The 19,111-nt window shown below is 48.4% G+C and overlaps 1 protein-coding gene across 1 annotated transcript in view; it reads left to right on the forward strand.

Annotated features, from left to right (window-relative positions):
- Positions 1-19,111, forward strand: part of FAM193A (family with sequence similarity 193 member A) — a 134,869-nt gene that overhangs the window by 46,060 nt on the left and 69,698 nt on the right. Inside the window, exons 6-12 of the mRNA XM_007953495.2 lie at positions 331-455; positions 2,837-2,984; positions 4,223-4,300; positions 5,540-5,652; positions 5,778-6,020; positions 11,717-11,870; positions 11,992-12,171. Coding sequence (XP_007951686.1) covers positions 331-455; positions 2,837-2,984; positions 4,223-4,300; positions 5,540-5,652; positions 5,778-6,020; positions 11,717-11,870; positions 11,992-12,171 — 1,041 coding nt within the window. The remainder of the gene's footprint in view (positions 1-330; positions 456-2,836; positions 2,985-4,222; positions 4,301-5,539; positions 5,653-5,777; positions 6,021-11,716; positions 11,871-11,991; positions 12,172-19,111) is intronic.

Consider the following 19,111-nt stretch of genomic DNA (forward strand, 5'->3'; position numbering starts at 1 on the left):
TGAGGAACCTCCGAGGATAAGCCCTAGCAGGCCAGCTGTGGAAGGAAGGAATCTGCGTGCAGGGTGCGGTCTGGTGCCTGTCCTGCTGTGCCTCCCGTAGGCGTGCCATTTCAGAGCGTATCCAAAGTGCCCAGCAGAGACACGTATGCTCCGTGCTTTAGGACAGACGGGGCACAGAGAGTGCTCGTAAGCCGAGCATCCTGGGCTGGTGGAGATGGTGCAGAACAAGTGTGTAGGTGCCTGCGGGAGACCCAGCAACATTTCTCTGGCAATCTGAATCTCCATTGATTCAGTACGTGTGTGTTTTTTTTTTTTTAAAAAAAAAACTAGGAAAATGAGCACTTGAAAAAGTTCCAGGTGACATGGGAGCTGCACAATAAGCACCTGTTTGAGAATCTGGTCTTTTCGGAGCCACTTCTCCAGAGCAACCTGCCAACCCTGGTGTCACAGATCAGGTATGTGCTCCCGTCCCCGTAAGCCCTGTGGGCTGGCAGTGTGTTTGCCCGCGACGCAGCGCGGTGTTCCTGCAAGTCCCTGGCAGTTACAGCAGCAGCGCTCGGGGAAAACAGGCACTGTAGACAGAAAGGAGCACACCTGGGAGAGGCAGGAGGTTTGGCTGCTGCTGCTGTTGCTGCTGAGTTTGTCCTCCGGGAAGCGGAGCTCTTCTGGAGCAGCCCTGCCAGTTTCAGCCGCTCCAATCCCTTTCTTTTTTTTCTGGGCCTTGTTGGGCAACTTTTCAGTTCGGTCTTGTTTGTGCTTACTCCTTCTTTGAAGGAGATTCCACATGGGAGCTTGTGTGGGGACCATCTGCATCCACAGGTGGGCAGATGCTTAGGTTGTCCCACTGTCCTCGTGTGATCACTCAAGCAGAGGCAGGAAGGAGAAGGGGTGCTTTCTACCCATCAGGATGCTTAGATTTATATATACACGTATAAATAAATAATTTTATTGATTTGTTGTTCTTGTTGGAAATGTACATAGCAAACCATACACCAATGCAACAGATTCTGCGTGTACCATTTGGTGACATTGATTCCACCCTTCAAGCTGTCATCATTCTCACCATCCCACTCTGCATTCTTCCTGCCCCTAAGTAGCTCTTCAACGGCTGCTGCTTTTTCTTTCCTTTTTTTTTTTTTGGGTGAAAGTTTGCAGAGCGAATTCATTTTGCATACAGGTTCATACACATTTTGTTTCATGACAGTGACTGCAATCCCCACAATGGAACAGCTCTCCTCCCACTTCCTCCCTGTGGTTACCTCTTCCCTATGTCCTTCTTTCCTATACACTCCTGCTCTCCGATCTATCTCCCTATGCAAATGCTGCCCTTCTGATCTCCCACGGGTGATTGTTGTAAGGAGTGTATCTACCTAGTATAAATACTCACTTCATATGCCTGTCTGTTATTTGGCTGGAAGCCACAGGAGTGGCTGGTCTCTTATATGATTTTGAGGTTTGTTTCACATTTTTCTCCACTCTATCCAGGATCTCCTGCACTTTCCCAAGTGGTTGACAGTGGTATCCAGACACCGTCTAGTTCTTCTGGTCTCATGGTCCTGTAGGCTGCGGTTTGCATGGCACACTAGTCCCTTGGACGAATTGTTTCCATGCGTCTTTGGCTTTCTTCATTCTTTTTTGCTCTGGGCAAAGGGAGACCAGTTGTTCCATCTAGATGGCCGCCTGCAGACTTTTAAGATCCCCAGTCAGTACTCACAAGGTGGTGAGTCTGTTCCCTTTTGCCTAGACATACCCTTCCATTTCACAGCCTGGAGATGTGAGCAGGTGGGTAGCAGCATAGGCAGCTGTAACGCTGGTGATGCATCCACAGCCCTCCTTTGTCGGGATGAACCGTGATGTGCTTAGGGCTCCCCACAAGGAGGGTCCAGTTTTCTGTGACCAGCACTGTTGGCGGATGCTGTGCAGCCGCTCGGTGCTCTGTGGTGGTTGTAAATGTCGTCCTGGCTTCTGAGAAATCCTTGTTAGCTGTTCCAGTCGAAACCCAAAGCCAGACTCATTGCCGTCGAGTCAAATCTGACTCATAGCCACCCCTCCTTGGGTTTCCGAGGCAGTATCACTGCGGAAGTAGATTGCCCATCCTTCCTTCTGAGGAGTGGCTGGTGGTTTGAACCGCCAGCCTTCTGTGTAGCAGTCACATGCCTTAGGCACTACGCCACCAGAGCTCCCATTGCAGTCATGTTGGTTCAAATATTGACGTACTTAGGTATTAAGAAAACGAGTTGTTTTTGAAGGTGTGATGTGTGTCTGCCCTTTCACGTTCTTCCTACCTGTCTCCCCCCCGAGATGCCCTCTTGTTCAGAAGTCACAGTGGAGCTCTCCCCCCTCACCTGTCCCGTCACCTGTATGTGTCTTGTTTCCTGTTTGCTTTCTCATTTTCCATCGTCTTCTCTCCTAGGGAGATAATAGGGAATGAGTACAGCTCTTCAGTTGACGTCAGTTTTCTGTTTTACTTAATGTGAAAAGTAGATCCCAGTTTTGCATTTCTGACAGCTTGTTCTCTCTTCTCTGGGTCGATGTGCTTCGGGAGGAAGAGCTTGTTTATAGCCTCACGTCCAGTGACCCACACGCCAGGCTTTATCTCCTCTTTGTCACTGGGTGTTGTCATAGGAGCCCTTGCTCATTCCTCAATTGTGTCCTTTCTGCCGTGCTTTGTTCTGGGTGTGCCACATTCGTGATTCGTGATCCCACACAGCAGGCAGCCTGGTTCAGGACATTGTGCCACCCGCAGGGCTCAGACTAGGAGGTGAGGGTCCGCGCTGGACCTGCTGAGCAGCCCGGGGCGCTCCCTTCCTTTGACAGAAGGCCTTCTCTCTGGCAGGCTGGGCACCACCACACATGACACCTGCAACGAGGACACGTACAGCACCTTGTTGCAGCGCTACCACCGCTCGGAGGAGGAGCTGCGGCATGTGGCCGAGGAGTGGCTGGAGTGCCAGAGGAGGATTGATGACTACGTGGACGAGCAGGTGAACCAGGCGGGCACGCCTACGCTGTGCAGTGGGACTGTCTGAGGAGTGTGATCCGGGGCTTTCCTGTTCCTTGAGGAGGGGTGATGGTGAAGGCCACAGGTAGAGGTGCTAAGGCAAGGGCCCAGACATGCTGTGTGCCAGCCGCTGATGGAGCAGAGGAGTTCCAAAGTGCCTGCCCAGCATGGTACACACTTGGGATGGTTGCAGCAGCTGGGCGAGTGCTGTATCTGGCCAGGTCCCCAGTCTCCTTTGCACAGGCTGCTGCCCAAGCTGGGTGTCAGCCATACCAGGGCCTCTGGGACTGTCGGGAGCAGCTGACGTTTGTTACTGAAGGAAGCGTATGTGTACTGTCCGCCCCTTTGGGCTTGGGCACATGCCATGCTGGCCTTAGCCTCTCTCATTTCTGACCCTCCCCATCCAGAGAGGGGGTGTGCATGTGAGCCACCACCCAGCAAGGGCTGAGGAGTGATTGAGGGGAGCAGAGGAGGGAGGGCGATGGCTGGAGATGGACCTCAGAGATGCTTCTGTGACGCTTCCCAGTGCTGCCCACTTGGGCCTGTGACACTGCTGGGCATGGGTGCTGTGTGCTAGGCACCATACATGATGTCATTTCACTGACTTCCACAAAATTCATGCAAAACTTGAAACGTGGTTTCTCTCGCCACGTCTGCTGGGACTGTAGTGCAGACGGTCTCTTGTTCAGAGCTTGGAAGACCTTCGCTTTCAGAGCTGTCTTCTGGCGGCATGTGTGACCTCTGTTCCCGTCAGGGGAATGAGTCGTGTAGCCACGAAGCTTCCATTCTGCCTTCACCTCTCCTGCTCTCTGCGGAGGACAGTGCCCTGAGCTCACCTTACTGTCCGCCCCCAGCCGGTCTGTGTCAGTCTCTGCTGTGTGCGGGCTTGTCGTGGCCAGCATCAGGCTGCGTCATCTCCTAGCTCACACACGCGGGGCCCCACGGGCACTTAGTGACTGGTGACTGTCCGCCACGCTGACAGACCACTGCCATGCCCTTCGTTTCTCTTTCGGATTTGGCCCCTCTCTCACCTTCCTGTGGGAAAGGAGCTGGTGGGGGCTTGTGTCGAGTGGGATGTGGGAGCGGATGCTATAAGTCGGGTGGGTCTTGGCAGGCCACTTGTTTTATTTTGTCTGTCTGATGTTTGTTGTGATGTTATCTGAAAGCTATCCTGTGTGAATCTTGCTGGTGCTAATTTTGTTTTTAACATCTTCTTACTAGATGACCATGAAAACCAAGCAGCGCATGCTAACAGAGGACTGGGAGCTGTTTAAACAAAGACGGTTCACCGAGGAGCAGGTGCGGCTGCGGAGAGGAGGGAGGGGGTGTGTGGGAAGCAGAAGCCCTCCGCTACACAGTGAGCAGCTCGTGTGCGTGTTGACGTGCTCCGCTGTGACAGACCAGCGTGTGGAGGCCACACAGATGCGAGAAACCTCGGGGGCCACTCCGTTCACTCATTCACCTGTGTCCTTGTGTCCTGTGTGCTCCCACGGAGGACTCGCGTTGACTTAGCCGCTTAGTGCAGCCCACCTGGCTGCTGTCTGCTCTCTGACTGCGATCCCTGTGGCCTACGCTCCCCACCTTGCCTGCCTGTTGCTGGTTCCTACGCAGCCTCTCCCACCTGCTCTGTCCTATGTCCCTCTCTAGGCTGCAGTTCCTGTCTGCCGCCCACCATCCTTAGTTCCCCTCTAGGCTGCATCTCCTGACTACAGCCTCCCATGCTGGGTCCCTCTCTGGGTTGCAGTTCCTGTCCACAACCCCGCAGCCCCCCGCCCTGCCACGCTGTGATCTCAGGCACTGTCGGCCCTTGGTGTCCCATGACCCCTTGAGTTCAGTGCTTATGGGTGTTGTGGAAGTCTGTAGGGCTGTGCCTGGCCTAGAGCTCTCCTGGTCTGGATACGCCCTTTGCCTTGGACTGAATTACCAATGTGAGCTCCTTGTTGATCTCCGGCTCAGGCCTCCTGTCTCCCCACCCCCCACCCTGTGGAGCCGCCTTTTTGTTCCCACAGCCCTGGGGAAGTCTCTACCATAACGCCCCTTACATTTCCCTTCCTTTTTTTTTTTTCCTAATTGACCTTTGATTTATGTCTGTCTCCACTAGATTCTAAGCTCCTTGCAGGCAGTGACCTCTCTCCTGTCTGTGTTCTCCTGGTACCTAGACAGCACTGGTGGGCACAGGGGAAGCAGCAGATGCCTGCCAGGTCTCTGGAATGAGGCCTCGTGACCGCTAGTCCCCGGCCTCTCTGGTTTGTGTGGGTGGCCCTGGCTCTAGTTGGTCCCTGACTCCCTGGCTTCTCCACCGCAGGACGCCTAGACCATTGGGTCCCAGATGAGCATGACACGCATCACCACCTATTACCGCGCTGCTGGCCGAGTGCGGGACGTCCCCATAGCCGCTTAACACCTCAGACCACTTATTACCGCGCTGCCGGCTGAGTGCGGGGCGTCCCCACAGCCGCTTAACACTGCAGGGTATGGAACAGCGGGAAAATGCCTTGCCAAGTTGGAATTGGACCATTGTTTTCTAATTCCCTCTAGTTAACTAATAAGAAAGCAGTCGCTGGTGAGAACCACTTCACAGACACCATGAGGCACATGCTGTCGTCACGCCTGAGCCTGCCTGACTGTCCCAACTGTAACTACCGGAGAAGGTGAGCACCACGTCTGGGTTGGTGGGGTGCATGGCTCTGCTCTCCCCACGCAGGGGTGACCTTTGAGAACTCACGCCTGTCCTGCCATGTGGTTGCCTTTGTAACTGTCTTTCCTTCCCGCTCAGATGTGCTTGTGACGACTGTAGCCTCTCCCACATCCTCACTTGTGGCATCATGGACCCCCCCGTCACTGAGGACCTCCACATTCACCAGCTGCCACTCCAGATGGACTCTGCTCCTGACTACCTCTCTGAGATGCGGCCACCCAGCGTGTCCTCGGCAAGCTCGGGGTCGGGCTCCAGCTCTCCTGTTACGATTCAGCACCATCCTAGGCTCATCCTCCCAGAGAGTGGCTCTGCACCCACCTTGTAAGTTGGGACTTTGTCAGGAAGTTTCCGGCAGTGAGCCATGTAGAGTCAGGTCAACAGCAATGTGACTGTCATCACAGTGCATTCTCCAAGCAACTTTCAGACACATGAAATCAGTAAACACAAACTGACACCATTTCATTAAAACATAGTCACTGAGTGAATGGCAGTAACAGCAGAAACCGTGGGTATGCAGGGCAGCGTCTGTTCTCTGTGGCCCCCATTTTCCCTTTGGTTTGAGCGTAGCACGTCTGCCTTTTCCACCCTGTCTCATGGTACGGTTGGCGTGTGCGTTCACTCCATGTCTGCAGGGTCCTTTGGGAGGGGCCCCACAGTGCAGAGGTGTGGTCCGTACCAGGGAGGGGGCCATGCGACTGTCACTGCTGTGCATTGGAGGTGTGGTCCCACATGTCCTCTGTGTCAGTGACACTGTCGTTTGTGGAGGCTTCACACTCTGACTCTGGAAGGGCTGTGTGCGCGTACATCTTCATCTGTGAGCTTGCTGGCACTCGGGTGTTGGCATGTGTGCTGCGAGCCTGCAAAGAGGACTGGGTGCCAGCATGCCCTCTGATATGATGGTCCCCCAGGGCTGGGCCCCCCACTCTTCTCAGCTCTCCCTGACAGGCCCATGCTGCTCCTCACCCCATCTGGGGTTTCTTCCACATGCCTTCAGTCCTTAGAGGAGCAGGTCTGAAACCATGGCTCCTTGTTGACAGGTCTCGCGCTGCTCTGCAGCTGTCGACTCCCGGTGCGCCCCCTGAGTGCGTGGGAGGGCATCGAGGTCTCACCGTCAATTCCCAGATGCTTACTGAGACACAGAGTTTAACCTGTGTAGGCTGATGCAAGCGTGAGTCTGTAAACTCCATGCTCGCCGCTGGACATAGCTGCACAGGGTAGTTCCAAAGGCCCTGGGCCGTGCTCAGGGAGGAGAGCCTTGGGGCTGTGACAGTCTCTCCAGTGCTGAATGCATGGCACCCACTGCTGCTCTGGAGGCCCTGGGACAGCTGGGCACGAGGCGTGGCAGCTTTCCTCGTGTGAACGGTTGTGATTTGGAAACTGTCAAGTGTCATTTGGTCTGTGTTTGCTTTTCCTTGGTGCCTTTTCTTTCTTTTAATCTTTTTTTTTTTATTGTGATTTGGGTGAAGATTTACAGAGAAAAATTCACTTTCCATACAGCAGCTCACATACACCTTGTCTCATGTCATTGACCACAGTTTACCACAATGCAATAGCTCCCTTCCCACTTCCTTCCCATGGTTACCTCTTCCCAGTGTCCATCCCTCCATAGACTCCTGCCCCCTGAGCTGTCTCCCTGTGCATAAGCAGCCCTTCTTTCTCCCACGATTGTTCTCTCCAAGGAGTGTATCTACTTGAGGTAAATGTTCAACTCATATGCCTGTCTTTTGTTTGGCTGGAAACTACAGGTGCGGGTTCAATTCCAGACCTGAAGGGCAGCTAGGGGCCATAGTCTCAGTGGTTCCACCAGGCTCTATCAGGCCAGCAAACCTGGTCCCCACTTTTTTTTTTTTTTCTCCAAATGATTTTGAGTTTTGTTCCCCATTGTTCTCCCTCTATATCCAGAATCTCCTACATAGATCCCCTTCCAAATGGATGACAGTAGTAGCCAGGCACCATCTAGTTCCTCTGGTCTCATAGTCGTATAGGCTGCAGATCAGATGGTGTACCAGTCGCTAGGACTGATTGTTTCCATTAATTTTGGTTTTCTTCTTTCTTCTTTGCTCTTGACAAGGAGAGACCCATCATTGCATCTAGATGGCAACTTGCTAGCTTTTAAGATTCCAGTCCCTCCTTGCCAAAGTAGGAGGTGGAACAATGTTTTGTATAGTATGTTATGCCAATTGAGCTTGATGTCCCTTGCGACTATCGTCCCACGCCTGCAGGTTCAACTAGTTGGTCCCTCTGGGTAGCTGGCTGTGACCAAACAGTGACCACAACCTTGCCCCTTGTCAGCTCTACTGTACAGCTGGAAATTCTGATCATTCACGATAAACTTATAGGACCATTGTCTGCCAACCCTATATATGTTCTTGGATACACTCCCCATTTCATAGACATGCCTAATCGTTCAGCCTGTCTACCCATCTATCCACCCATATACCTGTTAGCCTTCACTGACAATGCAGTACTGTATGTGCAAAAGGGTTCATATTTGTTGTCTGTACGTACCTCCCATGTACCTCTCTATGTCTTTCTCATTCCTTGGTGCCTTTTCTAAAGTCAGTGCATTGGATCATGCTGTTTGAGTCAGTGCCCCTCAGGGCCCTCTGGAGTTTTCCGGCCCTCAGTTAAGGAAGCTTGCTTCCATCATAGGCAGTTAACTGAGCCTCAATTTCCTCACGTGTAAATGGGGGCAGGACGATGCCTCAGGAGTGGGTGTGTGCTGTCGCAGGCCCTCAGTCAGCCTGAGCCTTGCCCTGGGTGGCCAGCCATTTCTCCTTTGCTTTGGTGGGCTCTGCCTTACATGATGGTTCTTGTTTTCTTAAAATGGCAGAGACTCTTGAAATGGGCCTTCTTGGACATTCTTTCTAAAGATACAAAGGCGTCACGTCATCTTTTTTTTTTTTTAATTGTGATTTGGGTGAAAGTTCACAGAGCAAATTCACTTTCCATACAGCAGTTCACATACACTTTGTCTCGTGACATTGACCACAATTTACCACAATGCAACAGCTCCCCTCCCACTTCCTCCCTATATAATTACCTCTTCCCTGTGTCCATCCCTCCATGCACTCCTGCCCTCTGAACTGTCTCCCTGTGCATAAGCAGCCCTTCTTTCTCCCATGATTGTTCTCTCCAAGGAGTGTGTCTACCTCAGGTAAATGTTCAGCTCATATGCCTGTCTTTTGTTTGGCTGGAAACCACAGGTGTGGGTTCAATTCCAGACCTGAAGGGCAGCTAGGGGCCATAGTCTCAGTGGTTCCACCAGGCTCTATCAGACCAGCAAACCTGGTCCCCACTTTTTTTTTTTTTTCTCCAAATGATTTTGAGTTCTTTCCACGTTGTTCTCCCTCTCTGTCCAGGATCTCCTCCGTAGATCCCCCTCTGAGTGGTTGACAGTGGTAGTTCATTGTTCTCCCACTCTGTCCAGGATCTCCTCCGTAGATCCCCCTCTGAGTGGTTGACAGTGGTAGTTCCTCTGGTCTCCTAGTCGTATAGGCTGCAGATCACATGGTGTACCAGTCGCTAAGACTAATTGTTTCCATGAATCTTTGGTTTTCTTCATTTTTCTTTGCTGTGGACAAGGAGAGACCCATTGTTGCATCTAGATGGCTGCTTGCAAGCTTTTAAGATCCTAGTCACTACTTACCAAAGTAGGAGGTGGAACAGTGTTTTGTGTCTTCTTAGAGCTCTTGCACTCTGTGGTGCCCACGCACATGGACTGTGGGGTACGTGGACACTCCATCTTTGAACGTAAGCTCTGGGCCAGCTTTCTTCACAAACCAGAAAATCATCCATTTTAAGCAGCTTTCGAGAGAATAAAGCCTTGTTACTTTTCTTTAGTAAATACAGTAAAACCTGTGAGAGCCAGGCCTCATGTGAGGCAGAAATCTTCCAGTGAAGGAAAACTCTGGTACTTGCCTTTAAAAGGTGAGTGGTAAGACATCACACGGAAAAATCGCAAGACCTGGAGAACCCGGCAGTCTCATCAGTTGTGCCATCACTGGGTTCACTGCTCGGCTTCCCCAGGGCTTGGATGTCCTGCTAAATGCCAGTTTGTAATTCTGACTGTCTTGACCACAGCTGGTCTTACAGTAAAAGAACTCTGAGTATTTAGTGACTAAGTGATCTTTTTACAAAACCAAAATCTATTGATTGTGAACTGGGGAAGGTTGATGGAGCACCTTGGTTTTCCGTTCAGCAGTTAATGAGACGTCATGTTCTGTGACGTTGCTTGCACTCCTCACAGGGTAAGAGCCCTCTTCCCACTCCCTCCCTGTGTTCACTGTTGCCCTTCTTCCTTCTTCCTGTCCCTTCCTGCCTTCTGAGCTTTCTCCCTGGGCCAGTGCCACCCTTCAGATCTCCTGTGGTTCGTTACTTTAGTGACTGTGTACCTCCTGGTGTTGTTGTTCACCCCATAGGCTGTCTGTTGTTTGGCTAAAAGTTGATTCACGAGGGTGACTTCAGTTCCAGGCTTGAAGGGTGTCTGAGGGCCATAGGCTTGCGGGTTTCACCAGTCTCTAAAAGACTAGTAAGTCTAGTGGTTTTATCATTTTGAGTTTTGTTGTATGTTTTTTTCCTGCTTTATCTGGGACCTCCTATTTTTTTTTTTGTTTCTTTTTTTTCTTTTTTAGGATTTGGGTGAAGATTTACAGAGTAAATTCTCTTTTCGTACAGCAGTTCATATATACTTTGTCTCATGTCATTGACCAAAATTTACAATGCAACAGCTCCCCTCCCACTTCCTCCCCATAGTTACCTCCTCCCAGTGTCCATCCCTCCATACTCTCCTGCACCCTGAGCTATCTCCCTGTGCATAAGCAGCCCTTCCTTCTCCCATGATTGTTCTCTCCAGGGCGTGTGTCTACTTGAGGTAAATGTTTAACTCACATGCCTGTACTTTGTTTGGCTGGAAACCACAGTTGTGGGTTCAATTCCAGACCTGAAGGGCAGCTAGGGGCCATAGTCTCAGTGGTTACACCAGGCTCCATTGGACCAGCAATCCTGGTCCCCACCTTCTTTTTTTCTTTTCCTCCAAATGATTTTGAGTTTTGTACCACATTGTTCTCCCTCTCTATGCAGGATCTCCTACATCCCTTCCAAGTGGATGGCAGTGGTAGCTGGGCACCATCTAGTTCTTCTGGTCTCATAGTTGTATAGGTTGCAGATCGGATGGTGTACCAGTCGCTACTGGGACCTCCTATTGTGATCCCTTTAAAACAGTCAACAATGGTAGCCAGGCACCATCTAGTTCTTCTGGTCTCAGTCATGGAGGCTGGGGTTAGCGTGATCCTTTATCTTTTGGTCTAATTATTTGGTCTTCTTCACTCTTCTTACTCCTCATGAAGAGAGACCAATAGTTGCACCTTAGTCAGGAAGTACCTTTTAAACTTCATTGAGCTCGCTATTTCTTTCTTTTGAATTGTGATTTGGGTGGCAGCAAATTCATTTTCCGTGCAGATGTCCACACACATTTTGTTCCGTGACATTGACTGCAATTCCTCACAGTCTAACAGCTCTCTTCCCACTTCCCCTCTGTAGTTTCCTCCTCCCTGTGTCCTTCCTTCCTGTGCATTCCTGCTGATCAGCTCACAATTTCTGAAGTAATTTTTGGTAGTTATAAAAAATTCTTCAGGTTGTTTCTATACCCCTTTATTTTTAATAAAAAAATAATTGTCTATTTAGGGGTGGCAGAAGAAGATAATTTTACATGAAAGCCTTTAATGTAGTGTTAAATGGAAATATATTATCCGTTAATACAATTACAGTTTTGTGATTCAATGTTTATTACGTGGAGCTTTTGTTTTCCATGATTTTTGCAAATAGTTCAAATGTCAATGTGCAGGCATTTTGTGTCCTGGTTAGTAAGCAGTGTTAGTAGCCTGAGTGGTCTTTGACATGATGCTCCTTGTAAATGAGAACCATTATGTGTAAGTGGGATGTCAGTGCCCAGCCAGAGGTCCACTCGCCCTCCCCCAGTTGACAGCCTCTCAGTGACTGACTGTGCTTGGTCTCAGTTGTAGTGATGATGAAGACGACGCACCGTTATCGGCTAAATTTGCTGGCATTTACCCATTGAGTAACTATGGCGATGCCGAGGTTGTGGCCAACATGAATGGAATTCACAGCGAATTAAACGGTGGCGGGGAAAACATGGCCCTGAAAGATGAGGTATGGGCTTGGCTGTTTTTTTAGCTGCAGTAAATGGCATGGAGTGGGGAGTCTGACGTTTTCATGTTTTCTCAGAATCTTCTGTTTGAAGAACATAAATCACACAGGGCTGCTTTTCCAGTCCCCTCAGGTCAGCAGTACCAGCAGTAGCTCTTCAGAGGCCGACGACGAGGAAGCAGATGGCGAGAGTAGTGGGGAGCCACCGGGAGTCCCGAAGGAAGACGTAGCGCTAGGAAACGGGAGCCTCGGCAAAGAAGAAAGCAAAGCGGAGAGTCCACCCCCATCTTACCCAACACAGCAGGTACGCATCTCTTTTTTCACTCATTTTATTTTGCCAAGGGTCCCTTGCTTTGTGTGTGTTTTCTCCAAACATGAGCGTTATCGTTACACAAAATTGCTCTATTTCCAATAATTTCTGAAGATTAGATGAACTTCAGAAATTAGCAAACATGACTCATCACCCCGTGGCAATCTCGTTTCTCTTGCTGGGCTCTGTAATCATCAAGTTGTCTTGTCAACACCCCAGGGTGGTAGCCCCATGTGTCTAGGTGTTATGGCTCTTTTGTGTTTTATAGGAGTTAAAATTTCAGACATACTTGGACATAAGTTTCTGTTGGATATCTATTTTTCTGTTAACCAAAAGAGAGGCTGCCCTATCAGGCTTTGTTGTTTTATTTTCTTTAAAGACAGTTTTATACTAGATGCTCAGTAAGTAACTTTTAAACGGAAAGATGAGCAAAAGAAAGTTAAGATGCTTGGTACTTTTACCTCAAGTAGACACACGCCCTGGAGAGAACAATCATGGGAGAAGGAAGGGCTGCTTATGCACAGGGAGATAGCTCAGGGTGCAGAAGAGTATGAAGGGATGGACACTGGGAGGAGGTAACTATGGGGAGGAAGTGGGAGGGGAGCTGCTGCATTGTACATTTTGGTCAATGACATGAGACAGTATATTATGTGAACTGCTGTATGAAAAGTGAATTTGCGCTGTAAATCTTCACCCAAATCAAAAAAAAAAAGATGCTTGGTACTCGGTCAGTTTTAATCGGTCACATACATTAATGGTTCAAATCATAGAACCATAACCGGCGACGACAGTGAGCATCCTGCTCCCTCTCCAGCACCCTGGCCAGTACCTCCCCCCATCCCCCATCCCTGGAGGGCGCCAGCTGGATTTGCTTACTGCATGCCCTTCCTGCATTGATTTCTGCAAATGCAGATATCTGTTCTTCTGTTTTTTGTCAAACAGTACACCCTGCTTTGGTGCTTTGCTTTGTCACTTAGCAGTGTGGCCTGAGAGCCTTTCTCCATCTGTCCCATGAGCACATCCTCTCTCTCTCTTCGGCTGCTGACTTTTTGTTTTTAAGCAGCACCCTGGTGATGGGCACTCGAGTGGTTTTCTGTTTCTTGCCGTTGTAAGCAGTTTTGTTAGAAGCCTGCACATGTGCAGTCTTGTATGTCTGCCATCTTGTCCACAGGCTGTCTCGTAGACGAGCAGATACCTCTGTGACTGAGCACCAGCAGTGAGTTTGCTGGGGCAGAGTGTCCGGTGGTGGGTGGGTGAGTCACCATGACCCCCACCAGAGGGGGCAGCACAGCTCTGACGGGAGGAGGTGGTGACCCAGTGGTTCAGCCTTCGTTTTGCTTTCTGTGGACAGAGTTGGGCTTCTTTTCGTATATTTAAGGGCCATGTGTCTCCTTTTTTGTCAATGCCAGTTTTCGTCTTTTGCCCCTTTGTCTAGGGAGCTGTCCTTAGCCCCGGTCTCTGTGACTTCTTGGTATATTAGAGACAGTGGCGTGGCATAGGACATACTTGTTTGTTAAATGGTGCAGGAGGTTCTCCTGTAAGGAGTAGCCATAAGGCCCTTTGAGGTTACAGTCTTCTAAACATCTAATGGCATATATAAGGAGTGCTGGTGGCACAGTGCCTAAGGTATTTATTGAGTGGTAACCAGAAGGTTGGGGTTCAGACCCACCAGTGGCTCCCATGGGGTGTCATTATGAGTTGGAGATCTATTTGATGGCACTGAGTTTGGTTGGTTGGTTTTTTTTTTTTTTTTAGTTTAATGGTATATATTGAGGTGTATGTTGGCTGGCTCAGAACTTGGCGTTAAACTTCTTTTTTTTTAATACTGTGTTTTTGGTGCAAGTGACATTGGACTTCTTAATTTAAGAAAACAAAAACCAAATTCACTGCCATCAAGTCGATTTCAACTCATTGCGATCCCCATTGGGTTTCCAGGGTGGCAGGTAGGTCAATCTTCACAGAAGTAGATAGACCCATCTTCCTTCTGCAGAGCAGCTGGTGGGTGGATTGAACCGCTGGCCTTCTGGTTAGCGGCCGAATGCCTTATCCATTATGCCACCAGAGGACCTGTAGACTTCTTAATTCAATGATCCTTATTTTTGGACTAAGTCAAGATTTCTGGTTCCCTTCCCAGTCATTAATTGAAATATACCTGTGGAGAGTTTAGTCATGTCTTTCTGCCTTCAAATCTGGAATATCACTATGAATGACATCCTCAAGAATTGAGTAAGATTGATAATGCCAGCTGGAAACTAGGCTGATCTGAGCCGCACTGTTTCCTGCTTGTTGTTGTCGTCGTTACATGGCACTGAGTCGGACGTGACTCAGAGTGACCCCTCCGTGGGTTTCCGAGGCGGTATCACTGCGAAAGTAGATTGCCCCACCTTCCTTCCGAGCAGTGTCTGGTGGGTTTGAACCGCCAGCCTTCTGGTTAGCAGTCAGGTGCCTTAGGCACTACGCTACGAGAGCTCCTGTTTCCTGCTTAGAGATGGGCTTATGACCTCTGCTTTTGTCTCATTGCATTGCTTGCGAGCATCGTCAGAGTTTTAAGTGTTTGTTCTCATAATTGTGGTATTCCATGTAAGTGTGTCTGCCTCATCCTTTTACTTAAGAAAATACATAGTTCGTAGCTATAAACCAAAACCACAACCAAACTCACTGCTGTCAAGTTGAATCCAAATCATAGCGAGCCCTCCTTGGGTTTCCAAGGTGGTATCACTACAGAGGTGGTCTGTCCCATCTTCCTTCCAAGGAGTGACTGGTGGGTTTAAATCACCAGCCTTCCAGTTAGCAGTCAGATGCCTTAGGCACTGTAACACCAGAGCTCGTTTTTGGTTGCAAGGGTGTCATTTTTATTGAAGGTGTCTGATTTTCTAAACGTAAGCCTGAAATAATACCAGTTCTCCTGTTAGATTGTAAGAGTGACATGATGAAGGCTATAGTCTTTGCTCTTCAGTAAGTGCTTCAAGTCCTCTTCACTTTCAGCAAGCCAAGGATGTGTCATTTGCGTATAACAGGTTGTTAATGAGTCTTCCTCCAATCCTGATGCCGTGTTTTTCTTCACATGATCCAGCTTCTCAGATTATTTGGTCAACATACAGATTGAATAAGTGTGGTAAAAGGATACAACCCTGATGGACTCCCTTCTTCATTTTGAACCAGGCAGTAGTACCTTGTTCTGTTTGAATGACAGCCTCCTGGTCTATGTACAGGTTTCTCACGAGCACATTTAAGTGTTCTGGAATTCCTTTTTTCGCAGTGTTATCCATAATTTGTTATGATGGCCTTGCATAGTCAACAGAACACAGATAAACATCTTTCTGGTATTCTTTGCTTTCAGCCAAGATCCATCTGACATCAGCAGTGATGTCCCTCATTCCATGTCCTCTTCTGAGTCCACCTTGCATTTCTGGAAGTTTCCTGTCAATATACCACTACAACCATTTTTTAATTATGTTTAGCAAAATTTTATTTGCATGTGATATTAATGATATCGTGTGATGATTTCCACATTCTATGGGATCACCTTTCTTTGACATGGGCACAAATAATGCATTTCTTCCAATTGGTTGACCAGGTAGCTGTTTTCCAAATTTCCTGGCATAGACAAGTAAGCACCTCGAGTCCTGCATCAATTTGTTGAAACATCTCGGCGGGTATTCTGTCAATTCCTGAAGCCTTGTTTTTCACCGATTCCTTCCATGCAACTTGGACTTCTTCCTTAAGTACCATTGGTGCTTGATCATTTGGTCCCTTCAGAAATGACTGAACACTGACCAGTTCTTTCTGGTACCAAAAAGAACCTCACTGCCTTCTAGTTGATTCTGACTCACAGTGACCCCCTTTGGGTTTCTGAGGTAGTAAATCTTTATGGAAATAGATTGCCCAGTCTTCCTTCTGGTGGGTTTGAACCTCCAGCTTTCTGGTTAGCAGTCAAATGCCTTAGGGACTATACCGTCAGGGCCCCTTCTGTTTGGTACACTAACTATATATTGCTTCCATCTTCTTTTGATGCTTCCTGCATCATGCAGTATTTTACCCACAGAATCCTTCAGCTTTGCAATTCGAGGCTTGACATTTTCTTCATTTCTTTCAAGTTGATAAATGCTGATCATGTTCTTCTCTTGGTTTTCTAGTACCAGGTTTTTACACATTTCATTATAGTGCTTAGGATGCATCACATCAAGTGATTTTTTTTTTTTTTAATTGTGATTTGGGTGAAAGTTTACAGAACAAATCCACTTTCCATACAGCAGCTCACAAACATTTTGTCTCATGACATTGATTGCAATTTCCCATAGTGCAACAGCTCCCCTCCCACTTCCTCCCCATAGTTACCGCTTCCCTGTGTCCTTCCCTCCTATGCACTCTTGCCCCCTGAGCTGTCTCCCTGTGCATACACAGCCTTTCTATTCTCCCACGATTGATCTCTCCAAGGAGTGTATCTTCCTAACATAAATGTTCACTTCATATGCCCGTGTATTTTGTTTGGCTGGAAGCCATGGCAGTGGGTTCAATTCCAGACCTAAAAGGCAACTAGGGGCCATGGTCTCAGTGGTTCCATCATCTATCAGATCAGCAAACCTGGTACACCTCCCCACCCCACCCCCCTTTTTTTAATGATTTTGAGTTTTGTTCCACATTGTTGTCCCACTCTATTCAGGATCTCCTACATAGATCACCCTCCAAATGGTTGACAGTAGCCAGGCACCATCTAGTTCTGGTCTCATAGTCGTATAGGCTGAGGATCTCATGGTGTCCCAGTTGCTTGGACTAATTGTTGCCGTGCGTCTTTAGTTTTCTTCATTCTTCTTTGCTCTGGACGAGGAGAGACCCATCATTGCATCTAGATGGCTGCTTGTAGGCTTTTAAGATCCCAGTTGCTACTCGCCGAGGAGGATAGCATCACATCAAGTAATTTTTGATAATAAACAACCTTGCATTTTGGGGATAAAGTTCTCTGGATCGTGATGTTTCTCTGTTGTTGGATTGGTTTGCTAATGTCTGGTGACCATTTTTAAGTTCATGTCCATCAGCAACCTTGGCCCCTAGTTTTCTGTTCCTCTTTGGTGTCAGGGTAAAACTGGCCTCATAGAATAGGTTGGAAATTATTTCTTTCCACTCTGTTTTCTGAAGAAATATGTGTGGGACTGGTTTTATTTCTTAATTTTTTTATTTATGCATTTTGGGGCTATGCTGTTAAATGGGATTACATTTATAATCGTTAAATCTCCTTGATATATTTAACTCTTAAACTGAAACCAAACTCACTGCCATGAAGTCAAATCTGACTCATAGCAACCCCTCCTTGGATTTCTGAGGAGATTGCCCCATCTTCCTTCCAAGGAGTGGCTGGTGGGTTTGAACCACCAGCCTTCTGGTCAGCAGTCATATGCCTTAGGCGAACAGGAAATATCCCACCTATTCCCTGGTTATATTTTAAAGTCTATGTTATCTAGTATTATTATAGCTAATATAACAGGGCTGGTGTCTGGAACAGGTAAGGCAGCTGGGGGACAGCCCCTAGGTGGCAGGGAGAGCAGCAGGCAGGGCCAGCAGCCGGAACAGGTAAGTTGGGTGGGGGAGAGCCCCAGGTGGCAGGGAACAGCAGCAGACTGGGCCAGCAGCCGGAACAGATAGGGGGAAGCCCAGGAAGTGAGCAGAGAAGTTGGAACAGCTAAGGGAGATGAATGTGTCTTTCGGTTTGTTGTGCTGTGATGGCTTGCGTGTTGGTGTGAGCTGGAGGCTGTGCCAGCACAGGACCCATGGTGGACGGGATTTGGTGCAGCTTCTAGACTGAGACAGACTTGGAAGAAGGAAGAGGCCATCCACTTCTCAAAGAACTGGCCAGTGAAAACCTTACGCTCAGTAGTGAAACACTGTCTGATACATTACTGGAAAATTTTATGAGTAGCCCTGAAACATTGACCAGTACAGTGCTGAAAGATGAGCCCTTCAGGTTGGAAGGCACTTAGATATGACTGGGAAAGAGCTGCCTCATCAGAGTAGAGCCTGCCTTAATGGTACGGATAAAGTAGAGCTTTTGGGGCCTCCTCCATTTGCTGAAGTGGCACAACTCAATATGAGAAGAAAGAGCTGCAAGTATACATTGATAATTGGAACATGGAATGTAGAAGTATGAATCTAGGAAAATTGGAAGCTGTTAAAAATGAAATGGAATGCATAAAGATTGATATCCTAGCTCTGGGAGTGTAGTGCCTAAAGCACTTGACTGCTAACCAGAAGGCTGGTGGTTCAAACCCACCAGCCACTCCTTGGAAGGAAGATGGGGCAGTCTGCTTCCATAGTGATACTGCCTCGGAAACCCAAGGAGGGGTCGCTATGATTGGGTCCAACTCAACGGCACATAAACAGCAACAATAGAACAGTGAGCTGAAATGGACTGGTTTGGGCCATTTTGAATCAGATAACCCTATGACCTACTATGCTGGGAATGACAAATTGAAGAGGAATGGTGTGGCATTCATTGTCACAAAGAAAGTTTCAAGATCTATCCTGAAGTAGAGTGCTGTCAGTGACAGAATAATATCCATATGCCTATGAGGAAGGCCAGTTAATACTACGATTCAAATTTACACACCAACCACCAAAACCAAAGATGAGGGAATTGAAGATTTTTACCAACTTCTTCAGTCTGAAATTGACTGAACATGCGGTCAAGATGTGCGGAGTATCTCTGGTGCCTGGAATGCAAAAGTGGGAAACAAAGAACAACCACTGGGAGTTGTAAAATGTGGCCTTGGAGGTAGAAATAACACTGGAGATCGTGTGATAGAATTTTGCAAGACCAACGACTTATTCATTGCAAATACGTTTTTTCAACAACACAAATGGCAGCTATACATGTGGACTTCGCCAAATGGAGTACACAGGAATCAGATTGACTACATCTGTGGCAAGAGGCAATGGAAAA

This window comes from Orycteropus afer, unplaced genomic scaffold, assembly GCF_000298275.1.
Source record: "Orycteropus afer afer isolate SDZICR_OR568_19922 unplaced genomic scaffold, OryAfe1.0 scaffold00398, whole genome shotgun sequence".
In the NCBI taxonomy this organism is placed as follows: domain Eukaryota; kingdom Metazoa; phylum Chordata; class Mammalia; order Tubulidentata; family Orycteropodidae; genus Orycteropus; species Orycteropus afer.